Source organism: Sebastes fasciatus, chromosome 3, assembly GCF_043250625.1.
Source record: "Sebastes fasciatus isolate fSebFas1 chromosome 3, fSebFas1.pri, whole genome shotgun sequence".
Lineage (NCBI taxonomy): Eukaryota > Metazoa > Chordata > Actinopteri > Perciformes > Sebastidae > Sebastes > Sebastes fasciatus.
In genome coordinates, this window is record NC_133797.1 from 31,972,246 (window position 1) to 31,986,814 (window position 14,569).

The following is a 14,569-nucleotide window of genomic DNA, read 5'->3' on the forward strand; positions in this document are numbered from 1 at the left end:
AAATGTTCCAATTTTCATTTTACTGAGCACTAAAGTTAATAGTATTAATACTCGCTTTTGAAACTATTAATGCATTTTATTTTACTTTATTTACAATTACCTCTCTATATATTAGTTTTCATTGTTGGTGGCGAAGTCTGCTAATCCCGTGCTGGATTCAAATTGCCTTTACACGCACACGGGGGATTCAAAGGAAACAAAGCAGCGTTGCCGTTTGTAATTTCAGCTCACTGGTAACTGCCTCACTGTTTATACTGTTCACTCTCCTACAGACTTGTAGGATCAGAGCTCTATTAAGTTACTACTGTGGCTAGTTCACATTCAAATTTCATTTTGAAGCAGCGATCATTCATCAAAAATATGTCTACAAAACATTTTTTTTATCGATTTTAAATGTTACAGGGTGTAATTTATATAATTGACATGTACAGGGCGTGGTTATATGTATATTGTATGTGTTTGATGCACATATTTGTACAAAAGTCTTATATTTTTATTATTTATTTATATTTCTCTATGTATATTGTGTTATATCGTAGCATTATGTACATAATTTACATGTTACATACAAATTTTCTTACATTTCTTTATGCTTATATATAAGCGCAACTAATGTCCCAATTTCCCCACAGAGATCAATAAAATATTTCTGATTCTGATTCTGTAATGGAACAAGAAGGAGCAGCCACACCGAGCTGCGACGCCTCCATCTCCTCAGCAAGGTAACAAACTCTTCTAAGCCCAGCTGTTATCTGGAAAACATGAAATCACATTGCGATAGAAAAAAGGACAACAATTAACTAACCTCCTCCTACGTTTGGCTGCTCTGTAAACAAATAAAACAGCTGTTGTATTTCTGACAAAGTAGCTGCCCAACGAGTGTTTGCTGCCTCCAGTATTCTGGCACCTGTAGTGTCAAACCACACTTGCTGTTTCCACGGCAACAACAGGTGTCGCCAAATTAACAAGGACTGAAATCTTAAAGGGATAGTTCGGGTGTTTTGAAGTGGGGTTGTATGAGGTATTTATCCATAGTAGGTGTTTTACCTACAGTAGACAGCGTGTCCCCAGTTTAGAGAAACAGACAGGAGCACTGTCAGAGGAGCAAAACATTGTACTTTTACACATATTTGAGCCACCTAAAAGAAAGGCTCTCCTAAAAAAATCTGAATATTTTCACCACTTTATCTTGTCGTCAGACAGTCCTTTCCTTCTCCTTTCCGACGGGGAAGTGCCAGCAGACTCCGTTGACAAAAACAGTTTAGATATGTTTCATTTTCAGTTCGCCGTCCAAAAGTATTCTAAATATAACGTACACTTAAACGGATATCCATTTTTTTAGGTTAACCTTTCTTTTAGGTGGCTAAAACACGCTTTGCTGCCGTCCCCGTCCACAGCACTTTATTGCTTTGCTCTGGTGTCGATGCTCCTGTCTGTTTCCCAATGCTGGGGGGCGTGCTGACCGCCATCTACTGTAGGTAATACACCGACTATGGATAAGCACGTCATAGAATCCCACTTCAAAAAACCCAAACTATCCTTTTAAGGATTACAATGTTAAGGAATTTAAAACACTTTTTAAAGCACAGAGACATCTTTAAAATGTTCAGAAAAGTGGAAATTTGAACATTGACAAGTCCATGACAACTTTTGTGTGTGATATGAATGAAAGCACCAGGACAGCCACTAAATGGACCTCGTGGTGAGACAATTAATGTCACCATGTAACCAAACTTGTTATGTTACGTGCTGCTGGAGCACACTGACAATTAAACAGTGTCATTGTTTTAGGAAAAAACCCGCTCTCACTCCGATTGTGCATGAATTATACAATGTAAGTGTGTTTGTGCATGTAAGTGTTCTCGATCGCGTTGTACATCTGCCAGAAGCACCAGGCGCGTTTTTTCCTCACCAAGAAAGGCAGAGGGGGACACGGTGCCGTTGCTACGGGAGACCATGACACTGATCCCCGTCTCAATGAAGGGCACAGAGAAGTCAATGACCTCTGACCTCTCCTCGTTGATGGTGAGCGAACCCACTGCCATGTGGGCATTCTTCAGCACCACCTGAGGGTCAACCACAGACAGACAGAGACAGACAGGAGGGGGAACGTGGAAGGTCAGTGCTGAATATTCCCAGGACGGCGGTGAAAACAGAGTGGTGAAAGAAACATGATGGGGAAAGAAATTCAGTGCTGCAGTTCATACACGAGCCACCATCTTTGCCACTTGTTTCACACGCTATTTTGGTTGAATGGAAGCAGGAGGAAAAGGGATAATTACTACACTGGGTCAGTATTCGACTCCCCACCAACCCAGCATCCCTCTGACTGTGTTCAGGTATATTTAGCCCGAAGTTTCTTGAGCCTCAGGCGATGAATAAAAACAGAGTACAAGAGACGGTGTTAATAAGGGATATGTATGCCGGAGTGAGCAGGAATCCTACGCTCTGTTTTTTTCTCCTGTTTGCCACTCTTCTTCATAGAGGCCTCCTTTACTTCTCTCTCTCTCTCTCTCTCTCTCATTCAGTCTGTTGTCCTGTTCCCCACCCTATTTAAATTAAATCATTAGCTGCTTGCTTAAGCATTTCAGGACATGGACTAATGCATGCATGCACTGCACATTTGCTTAACCTTGCCTATGCTGATGTATATTTCAGGAATTTACAGTAGGTGGACGTAATATACTGTACTTTTTTTATATTACCCTGCACATCTTAACTCAACTACGTTTTTGAGATAATAAAGTCGCTCGTTCTATGCCATAATCAATTAAATTGGACATCACATCGATTTGTAAAGGTTTGTGCTGAACGTCTAATGTGTAACGTGTGCAGGAGAGAAGTGGGTCTTTCCCTGAGGCTGCTTTCTCCCTCTCGCCTTCGCTCCTCCAATCGCTTTCTCTTTCTCTATGTCTTTTTCTTACTCCATCTCTGATTAGGAGCCTCATTGTCCTCCTCCTGAGGTTTTTTTTTGCAGAGCTGATCATAGCTTCCCCCCCAGGCCAGGTTGTGGGGAACAAGTGCAGCTCGATGGCTGACAGAGACGGTGAGTTAGAGACATTCAGACAATATAATTAGCCCTATCGTAAAAATAAAATTCCTATGGGGACCAAAACACTCTCCGCGGTTGCAGTAGTGTTAGCATTAGTATTAAATTACATACTTACTTGCTTTATTAAATGATTTTGAAATTTTGAAAAGCAATTTACTCTGTGCACTGTATTCATATTATAAAGAATAGTGAATTAAAAACTGCTATAAGAGCAGCAAAAGTGATGAGCAAAGGAAAAGAAAGTGAAAAAACAAGAAATAGAACATACGTTGAGTAAATAAACATAAAGCATAATGAATAAATGAAAACGGATTAAATTTAAAACATATTAATCCATAGCAGTAGACTCTGTGCTGGTGTGTTCTCACAGGAAATATGAAGCACTGCATTTTAGTTTGAATTGCCACATTCTTGTTTTGTTTTTTTGTGGTTAATATTTGTGTAACCTTGTTTGCTGCTCTCCAATATTCTACTTGTCAAAATTAAGTGATTAGTTTCACATTCTAGTGATAAAAATGTTCTAATGACCTCCATCGGGCTCCATTAAACAAATGCAACGAGAGAGAGAGAAGCTTGGTAACCAAATTCTCAGTTACACTACATCTGAAATCACAACTTTTCTCACTTTACAAAAGAGCAGATGCTAAATTTGACTCCTGCAACTTGAAGCAGATACATTTTTTTTAAATCACTTTTTCCACTGTGTCATTATAAATAGAGTTGCATGTCTTCAGGGAGGCATGCTGAATGCACTACGCTTTTAGGAAAATAGTTAAATGGTGGTAAGGATGCCACCAGTGACACAACACCCACAATGATGAGCTAAACGGATGCCAATTAATAAACAGACCCACAGTCATAGTGAATGTACTGGTGTACTATACTGGTTCTGATGGAAGTCAGAGAAACACACTATTTTATTTTAAGTATACTGCTGTGTTTAGTCACTCTGCTGGGTGAGTAACGGCTGCATGGCGAGGTCTCCAGCGTTCTGCCAGCTGTGAAATCCACGATCAGCTGATGTGCCAGCAGGTCCGTATGAAATCGACCAAACTGTCATTGTGAGTATTTTAAAGCTGTTTACAGCCGATGCAAAGCTGCTGCTTCCTTCTGGTCTGGGCTAAGCTTATAGTAACAAGATCCACCTTTCTTCTTCTGTACAACCTTATACAAAAACATCTGTCCACTACGGATGTTACTGGGGGTCACGACCCCCAATAGAGGTCGTCAAAACTTAATGGGGGGTGACGAGGCCTTCTTGATTTTAAGGGGTGTAAAACAAATTAAAAAAAATAAATAAACAGTTGGCCTATAGCTCAGCATTTCAGTCATTTATGTGAAGAAAACTAAATTAAGTTGTTCTTTCTAAAGGAGAAGAAAACACTGAATTAGTCAAAAAAGAATCTTATTAAGTATGAATGATTGTTTAAAATGAAAAAAAATACATAATACAGACAGAGAATTGTATTTAAAGTTCCTAAAAATAAGAGGAAAACTCATCTCTGATGCAATATGCACAGGAAATAATCTGCTCAAAATTCCTCCAAATTGCTCGTTTTACAGCAGTTATTGCGTTCACTTTTTGAGTTAAATTGTACGGTTTATCAGTTGTTATGTATCGTTATTGCGATGCATTGAATATAATAAGAAATATCCATAAAATATCTCACTTAGTCAGGGGTCATCAGTTTACTTAAAACTGATAGAAAAGGGGTCCCTTAAGGAAAAAGGTTAGGAACCACTGCACTACAGACCAGTCAAACAGAATCAGAGCCAGTAATTCATCAAGAACATGTGGAATTAACAGAGTGATTGTGTTTATGTGTAAAATAACGAGGAATGTCCTCACCTCCCCAACCATGCCGTTCCAGGTCCCATTAACCTTCTTTCCATGTTTTCCGTTGGTGACCAGGTAGAGGTCGTAAGAGAACTTGACCGCCTTGGCGATCTTCTTCAGGATGTCAATACAGAAACCTTTGCAGCAGCGCTTGATGTAAATCCCTGAATCACCTGTCTGATTGCTGGTAGGTGGTACAGAGAGGAAGAAAAGATAGGGGAACAGGTGTAAAAGTGTATTTGGGTTCAGGTACATAAAACTAGCAGATTTAAAAGAGAGAGAGGACAGCAGCGAGGATGAGATGAAATAAAAGTAAAAACAATCAGGTGACGTGTTGTTGAGTTTCAATCCAGGATCGGCTGCATTGATTGACGGAACATTAATTGACAAAAAATGTTGTTAATCGATCAATCGTTTCAGTAATTTTTTTAAGCAAAAATGCCAACCTTTACTGGTTGCAGCTTCTCAAATGTGTAGAAATGCTGCTGTTCTTTGTCATATATGATAATAAACAAAAGATCTTTGGGATTTGGGCTGATCTCAGGCTCTGGGATGGATGTTTTTTGGATTTTTTTTAGACCAAATGATTAATCAAGAAAATAATCGGCAGATTAATTGATAATGAAAATAATGAAAGCCTTCATGATTACTGAGATAAAATACACTGTATAACATGAAATAGTGTAGGCCGTGTCCACATATTTCACAAATCTGCACAGCTCTGTCTATCAGGCTCATGGAGTATTTCTGGCTGGAGAGAAATCCCGCACATTCTCTGTGGCATATCGCTGCCTATCCCTGAAATGCCGTATGTGAGGCGTCTTTGAAGGAAGAGACGGACAGACGGACAGAGGGAACGAGAAAAGGGGAATAGGGGAATAGGAGAAATAGCGGGGTCGAAGATCAGTCAATAAAAAAAAACACTGAGCCGGAAGATTTAGGACACCCTCAGGAGATTTCAGGTAGGCTACTGATAGAAAAGGAGGCCATTGAGGAAAATTCATTACCACACACCAAGGAGAAGTGGATAGAAGAAGCAGAGGGGGGGAAGACAACAGTGACAGAAACCAAGACAATGATCTAGTTAGCAGTAGTGAAGCAAGCAGAGGTAATCAAAGGACACAGTGATTGTGAGAGGATGAAAATTATATCTTTAAAGTCCAGCGAAGAACAAAAAGGAGATTCACTACAGCATGCAGCCGTGTCGGAAAAATAATAAACAAAGGGAAAATGTACTCTAAATCATGGCGTACATGCATATTTTATTATAACACAGATTTGTTTCTTTATTTCCTTCGTTTACATTCACAGCTTGCATAATATTCTGCTAAACTACCGATGCTTTTTTATTATACTGGTGATTTGTTTGACTTTGAATACATGCAGACGGTTACACAGTATACCAGGAGAGTTTTAAATCATTCATTTTGCAGCCATATTGATGTATAAATCAATATGTCTCACACTAAGTTTCATTAAGAAAAAAATTTCTATTTTTTCGCATCTTGACTCTACAATATTCATCCTGGATTCACACAGTAAAAACAAATCAGATTTCTTTACTCCCCTGAGACAAAAATGTCTTTAGGAATGAAAGGAAACAAAACAATTTTTTTTCTTATGTCTTAATTCTCACCTGAGTTTGAGCTGTTTGCGGCACGGCACGGTGTTCCTCATGCAGGTCCCACTGAGTGGGTCCACGTCCTCCACGATGACAAACGGCGCCTCCTCCAGAGTCACGATGGACAGGTGGTCCTCGTGCTCCTCCGCCGCAGAGTACAGCTCAAAGCGAGGCCACACATGGTACCTCATCGTCAAAGAGCCTCTCTCCCACTTGCCAACCTGCACGAGTGAGTGGGAGGAGGGCTGTGTGATATACGGGCTACTGTAACAGGTACTTCAAGTGACAGAGCGACACTCCAAACAGAGAAGTGACAGACACATCACAGAGGGTGAAAAATACTAAGCAGAAAAAATAGATTAGAGGGAGAGAGAAGGACAGGGCAGGGCAGAAAGAAGATGACAGTAGAGCGAAGAAGAATAGAAGAGGAAAATAAAAAAGTGAAGAGATGAAGAAGTGGAGTGGAGAGGAGAGCAGGATATTCACCCTGTCCCATTGTCTGTCCTTGTCTAGAAGAATGATGACCAGTTTGGGGAACATCTGGTGACCCTCTTCGCTAAATGACAGGTTTCGGCCTTCAAATGTCACATTCATGAGGTACCTGAGAATGACAATTCAAGTCTGAGTCAGAGATACGAATATCCGTCTTGTAGAGTGAAAGCAAAATGTGCAGAATTTAGACTTTAAACATTATTTCTTACCCACAATTTTACAAATACATAATGAATATTCATAATTAAAAGACCCCCCAACAAACTCAAAGAGTGTGGTGATCATTTTAATTGATAAATTGATAAATGTTGCCAAACTTTCCATGTGTACCACATTATCTCCATCACTACAAAGAGGAACATTTGGGGATAGGAAATACGGGTCTAGGATAACACTGTTTCAAACATGTAAAACACTGATTTCTTTATAGTTGTACTGCTTCATTATACTTTCTGTGGCAATACAATTTTTTAATATAAATTGATAAATGTTTCACAGCGCTGACATCAAGATGAACTGAAAATATAGACCGTTTCCACGGAATTGCGTTGCTAGGCAACAGCTTGGGTCCACGTTTACTTCCTGTCAGCTTGGTCACGTCTGAAATGTCATACTAACATACTATTTTGTAGGCTAAAACAATAGTAGGTGAATTGCATACTATTTCTGGTGGAATATTACAGTATGCAACGCTGGACACTACGGCGGCATAAATATCCCACAATGCAATGTAGTAGTGACGACAATATTCATAACAGATGTTGACGGACAGCTCTGTAACATGAAAAAATGCTTCAATTTAATTTAATTTAATATAAGATTTCACTTTGCTAGGCATAATATATATATTTTAAATTAATTCAGATTAAGATTCTCACAAATCGTCATTTTGGTCACATAAGGTTGGCACCGGTTACCATGGTTACACGTCTCTAACCGGCAAGGAGGCTCTCAGGAAGTGACGACGTAAATTACTGCTCAGTGCGTCCGAAAAGATACACACTACTGTTTATTCGCACAAAAGTTTGTTGACGAAAGTACACCTGTTGAGTATGTAGTGAATAGTATGTGATTTCGGACGAAGCCATAGACATTGCGTTGCTAGGCAACAGCTTGGGTCCATGTTTACTTCCTGTCAGCTTATGTCATTCACATACACTGTAACAGGAAATAAACAGGGACACATCTGGAATGTTTACATTTACAACAAACGGTCCGTAGTCGATTTCTTTAAAACTGCATTCATAGATTTTTTTGGGCCTCTGGAGCAGCACAACAATCACAATGTAAACACAACATGAACATATTATCACCAAAGTTGTTGTGGCTACGTGTTAGCAAACAGCTGCTTATTTACACACCCAGCAGACTCACATTAACATTCACATAGTCATCTATCTGGCCACCTGGTGAATGTAAGTCCAATATTTACTCTCCTGTTAGCTCTGTTTTGCTCTCCACCAACTCCTGAGGGAAATATCTGTCTCTTTAGCTGCTAAATGCTCCACTACAGTGTGTTCACCAGCTAGGCGCTAACTGGGTCTGTCTGCTGTTTGGTGCTGAGCAGGTAACGTACAGTAGAGCGGTTTCTAGAGCTCTTCTGATGCTGCTGAAAACAAGATTCATGAGAGCTACAAACAGGTCTGCTATCACATTATAAGATGCTGCTGGTAACTTCTCTTGTCATAACTCGAACATGCTCACAGTTTAACACAGTGGGAGGGGTGGTGGGAGAAAGCACACACATAAAATCAAAGATATAAATATTCTCAAATGTCTTGAGCTATTGAGCCAAAACATTTCAATCACAAACTGTACTTGGCTGGTATTTGTAATGACTCATTTGTGCTGTCGAATATTCAGTAGTGAAATACTAGTAATGTTCTTTTGTGAAATGTGTTATGTGCTTCAGAACATAATGTCTGGAGCTGGCTATGTATAGTATCTGACACCCACTGGTTTTACAGTATGCTTTTGCATTCATCTGCTTTGTTGATCTTTGATTAGACTCTTCGCATTTTATATATTTTTATGTATTTTATTTAGGGCTGTCATAGTTAACGCAATAATAACGCATTAACGCAAAATCGAATCACGCAATCAATCTTTAGGAGGTTGTAGTGGGCTCAGTTTTACAGCTAGAGTGAAGATACTGGTATCATTTGAAACTAAAAAACCTCAGGTTAAGGTTAGTACCAACCATGCCATACTAGCTTGTTGCGAAGGAGGTTAAGGGTGCTTTCACATCAGGGGCCTGGGCCCAGATCCGAGTACACTTGTCCCCAAAGTCCAGTTCGTTTAATTAGTGTGAACGCTCCGTGTCACCGTGTCCACTTGAAAAGGTGGTCTGGAGTACGGTTCATGTGTACTCGGGTACGATTCTCATCAGGTGTGAAAGCCAACCGTACCAAAACACGGAAGTGGAGTGCTAGTTAACGTGAGTAACGACCGAACCTCAGAAATCCGGATACATACAAAATTGTTTCATGTCTATGTCTGCATATGCGCGCATCATACGCCGATCTCATCCTCTGAACTGTACGGCCGTGGGTGACAAAGGAAGGAAGGCAGCTGAGAGGTTCCTTAAAATATAAACAATAGTAGGTATTCAGATTGCGTGATGTTTGTTATTTTATTTAGCTAATTTAATGGTCTGCCTCCAAAGAACGAGAAGTCAGCTGCTCAGCGGGCAGAGAGAGAGAGAGACAGCGGGGGAAACAGAGTGTAGAGCTGGTATATTTTAACATCAAACTCGCTGAAATAAGGGTTTATTTTGACCAAACAAGAGCTGGTGATTGTTGGAAAGACTAACGACGATGGTTTTGGTGAGTTTCATTTTATTTCTGTGAAGTTTGAATGAAGTGTTTTACGATGCTCCGCCACTAGAACAGCTGATCTCAACATAAACAAATACACGTGGATGATGACACAAGTGTACTCGGGTATGGAACAACTTTAGTAATGTGAAAGCTGAGCGGCGGGGAAGTGGAGACGGGGGCCAATCGTACTCGGGCACGGTACAAATCAATCGAACCTAATATGTAAACGTCCTAAATAATGCTCCAAATTGTCATTTTTTCAATCATATTTGCCCACTCCCATGTTGATAAGAGTACTAAAAACAAACAAAAAAACAAATCTCCCTTTAAGGTACATTTTGAACAGATACAAATGTGCGATTAATTGTGATTAATTATGGACAATTATGTGATTAATCGCGATTAAATATTGTAATCGATTGACGGCCCTAATTTTATTATATGTCTGTGTTCTTGTTGTTATACCTTTAAAAGACTGATTTTGCAGGTTTGAGGTCTTAAGGTTCAGGACTGCTTGTTGTTGCCATAGTTAGATTTAGGACAAAAACAGGTTAAAACACCCACACTGTGGAATGACCTGCCAGAGGAACTCAGCATCTTCTTCTAAATCACTCCTGCAAACCCACTTTAACCGAATCAAATGAATTTTTATTACTACTACTACTACTTTATATATAGGGACATTAATTATAGTGCTGCTGTTCTCCGCCTTAATTGACTCATTGTTGTAAAGGTTGCTTAATTTGCGTGTCATATGGCAAAGATGACCCAGTTTGAAGCTTGGTAAAACATATGGCAGCTGATAGACTGAGGGAGGAACGTTGAGGCTGTGAGAGTCAGTGTGAGCAGAGAGGGCGAAGAGAGCAACAAGAAACCAGCAGTGAGAGGTGGAAGAGAGAGGAAGGAGTAGAGAGTGTATTAACCGCCTGTATGAATACGCATCAGCAGCATATATGTGTGTCAACAAGTGCACAGCAGTGGCAGATAAGCTGGAATCATCTCTCTCTCTCTCTCTGCCGCCTCCTTCCCTCACTCTTCCTCGTCCTGATCTGTGGGCTGCCATCACCATGGAGACGCTCTGCCTCTGAAACAATCCACCGGAGAAATAAATATCTTGTCTGAATGCAAGGAGTGAGGGGCTGTGTGTGAGTGCAGACTTTTTTTTAAAGGAGGTGCCGTGCACATTTTACCCGCCATCATCTCCAACCAACAGTGTGAAAAAACGACAATAAATCTATTCACGAGTGAATAAAAAAACGCAGACAACAGATGAGCAATGGGTCTGAAATTTACCCAAGATTTTATCGCAAGTACCTCCTACTAGAACATTCAGTACCTCTATCTGTAAGGTTTTGTATTTATATCCCACCTCTCACACACACACAAACACACACACACACACACACACACATACACAGACCTAAGTAGGCTACATGCTTTGAGAAAGCCAATAATATGACTCAAGCCTCCATGAAATGCCTATTGCTGCATCCTGGCTGGCTAGCACACCAAAAGTGCTGTAATGCGCGTGTAACATGGGATTAGCCTCTTAAACATAATCTCAGATTGAATAGGGAACCAAAAAGATCAAGGCGGTGTGGGTGCAGGCTCAGGAGGTCCAACTTGTTGCCGCCCTGACGCCATGGCAACCCACGTGACCAGTAGCGGCATATGTTTGTGTCATCATGACGGGGTGACATGCAAGAAAACCGCAACATAGGGACGCATGCAAGGGAGGCTCTTAACACCAGTATAATGTAATGTGTTGCCATGGCACCCACAACCACAGCAATTTTCATGCAATCAGCTGCGTTGCCATGGGAACAGTAATCTCGCCCGAGAGAGGCTGGTTGAAAGAGAGAAAAAAGCAGTATTTTTCTGTCTAAACCTGAGTGTTTACCCACTTCCCCTCATGCTGTCTTTCACTTTCAGATCAATCTCTCCATCTCACCTGTGAGTAGCGCTTCGAATCACACATCAATAGGATTCATTTGCCCGTACATTAACCTGTGCCTTCACAAAGGCTGATGCACGCTGTGAATTTACAGCAGAGGAGGCTGCTCTGTTTATCATTGTGTATCCCTGTACTATTGATGTAGCTTTTATGTGCCGTTTGATCCCCTCTCATGTCAGAATTCCCCTCTGATTCTGCTGGAAGAGGAAGAAAAATAAAAAAATAAAAACTATTAGGATGGGCTACTAGCAGAGCCTCACGCGGCTTCATCACAGCCATATGCAGCGCTTGTGTGCGCATTGCTCACCAACTGTTCCCCAACTAATCACTGGCTGTGAAGGGAATTTATTTTTTAGTTACAGAGACACTGAATCATCAATGGCATGGACACAATCCCTGTTTTTTCTTTCCTCTAAAATCTCTTCCAAGCGAATCTCAGAGACATTAAATATGACTTTCTTTTATCTCAGAGTGAAGCTGTACAGGGTCACAAATTCTCTCTGCACGCTGCAATGCAGGGATGCAAAAAAATATATCCCTGCTCTGCATGTGTGTAAGGAAGTGTGTGGTGCACATACACACACACGCATGTACATACTGTATCAGGTTTGGGTGGATGACTCATAATCTGGGATGACTGCAATAGACCTGCCTCTGAAGAGTTACCAGCTACTGATGAACTGCACATTACATTCCAGTGGGATAGAGGCAGTGTGTGAGGAGACTGTGTAATATGTACAACTAGAACAGGTTAAATTGTGGTGAGAATACGTATTACCCAACACAACACAAAAGTAACCATACTAATTAACTACCACAGTAATTGTTAACAAATTAATGAACATTGTCAAGTCATTAAAATTGCAACACCAAACCATCTTATTATTATATTTCTTTAAAAACACATCTGTGCAGCGTGGCACAACTGTTTCTCTTCAGGGCCTGCCAAATTAAGTTGAATTATGTGTTTTGAATCAGACTTTCATTTTTGCTTTTAGTTTGACGGTCTGGTTTGTTTGTGCATCGTTGCAACTAAACATAATGATTCATATCTACTGAAAGTTCATTTGTATTTTCTAATATAAAGTTCATGTTTTTCAAAAATCTAGTTTTGTCCCCTAAAATATGTTTTAAAATGTGTGTGTCATCATGTGTGACTGCAGATATAATGAAACTAAAAATGAGTCCATCATGGAAGAAGAATATGAAGAATAATTGTAATAACTCGACTTGATAACTTACATGATCAGCATGAAATTGTTTTCTCTCCAGCATGTCATTATTACACATTTTGTATTATCTGCTTGTCAGCCAGTCAACTGTCATCCACAAGTGCTGCAACGTAGCCACAAACTAAACTTTCTGCAAGATGAATTTGTGGCTTTTACTTGAATTTCCCCTGAACAAAAACAATAACTTTGGAAATATCCCTTATTGGGACTGAAACTGAATTTTGAAAAACATAAAAAAAAGAAATTAATTGTTTATTTATTGCCTCATTTATTGCTGGTGGCAGCACTGTGACAGCATAAATACAGAGTGATGTGGACTACACACAGGAAAGATGTAAGGCTCTGAGTCTCTTTGAGCCGCAGCCTTTAATAAGTGAGTCCACAGGAGCTCCATGTGATCTGGGCCCATGAGGACCCCTGTAGAGCAGGAGACATCAGACAGATACCTGCGGAGTCTGGAGAGACGTAGCCGTCTATCAGAGAGAGCCCTCTCTCATTTAAAATGTGAACAAGGGCTTAACAGGCAAGGACACTGACCTTCCACAGTCTGCAAACCTCAAATACTGATTTTTCTAGTGGTCGTCTCTAATCTCTGAAAAAATCCTCTGATTTTTGTTTTCAAGGTAAAGCAAATGACACGAGTGTGTCCTCAACAGCACTTTACTAAAATATATTCATAGAGACAAGGAGGTAATTTGGGGCATGGTGAGATAGAAAAACGTTCTAATAATTTATCTGATGATCTCATCTTACTTGTGGCATCTTGCCAAGGCATACTTCAACCCAACAGGGAAACTCAAGCTACCTTTCTCCTGATTGGCTATTGTTACCTCTAGGGATGTCACGAGAACAGATACTTCGGTACCAAGTCAATACCAAAATTCAGAAAACGTGACAGTACTTGTTTTTCTACAGTACTGCAGGTACTGTAGGTACCATCAGGGCTGGAGACTAACGCCTTAACGGGATGTACGCCTAAAAGAAAAGCCCACATTTCTGGTCAGAAGGAGAAACACACCTACTTTTAAACATTATGAAAGACTTAGATATCAACAGGTTTTTGGATATGCGCAAATATCACGACACACGAAGGAAAAATATCACCTTTTCAAGAAGGTGGTTGAAGGAATGAAAGACGGAGGCTGTGTTCGCACAGTCGAACATCCGTCACCAGTCACGTTAACCGGAGTATGCACAGCGGCATGTAACATTAGTGGAATATTCATTTTCATTAACCATGTAAACAGCTTAGTAGGATTATTGTCTTTTTCAGAATAAGGGCAAAAACTGGAATATTTTGTGCATGTAAACGTAGTCAACGTGCGGACATTCTTTCCTATAATGTGGGACTGTTTATCTTGGCTACACACACCTGAAACGACCTCTTGAAAAACCTGGATTCAAGAGCGCAAACCCCCTTCAGGTTTGTCTAGACTCTAACAAGAGCCAAATCATTGACGGTTTGAAACTACTCTATGTTGTATTACTACATACAATGAATGGTTGGACTTAAACATGTTAACTCTAAAATGTTGAGTCAAAGTGGCTTAAAATGCTTAAAT

General features: G+C 40.2%; 1 protein-coding gene across 11 annotated transcripts in view; it reads right to left on the bottom strand.

Moving 5' to 3' along the window:
• grin2bb (glutamate receptor, ionotropic, N-methyl D-aspartate 2B, genome duplicate b) overlaps window positions 1–14,569 on the bottom strand; it is a 121,281-nt gene that overhangs the window by 23,976 nt on the left and 82,736 nt on the right. For 10 of the 11 annotated variants that reach the window (XM_074630296.1, XM_074630297.1, XM_074630294.1 and 7 more), the window contains 4 exons: window positions 6,997–7,111; window positions 6,526–6,731; window positions 4,902–5,073; window positions 1,913–2,066 (listed from right to left, as the gene is read on the bottom strand). In XM_074630296.1, coding sequence (XP_074486397.1) covers window positions 1,913–2,066; window positions 4,902–5,073; window positions 6,526–6,731; window positions 6,997–7,111 — 647 coding nt within the window. Of the gene's footprint in view, window positions 1–525; window positions 753–1,912; window positions 2,067–4,901; window positions 5,074–6,525; window positions 6,732–6,996; window positions 7,112–14,569 lie in introns of those variants that run through there. The other variant, XM_074630304.1, reaches the window with a different exon arrangement.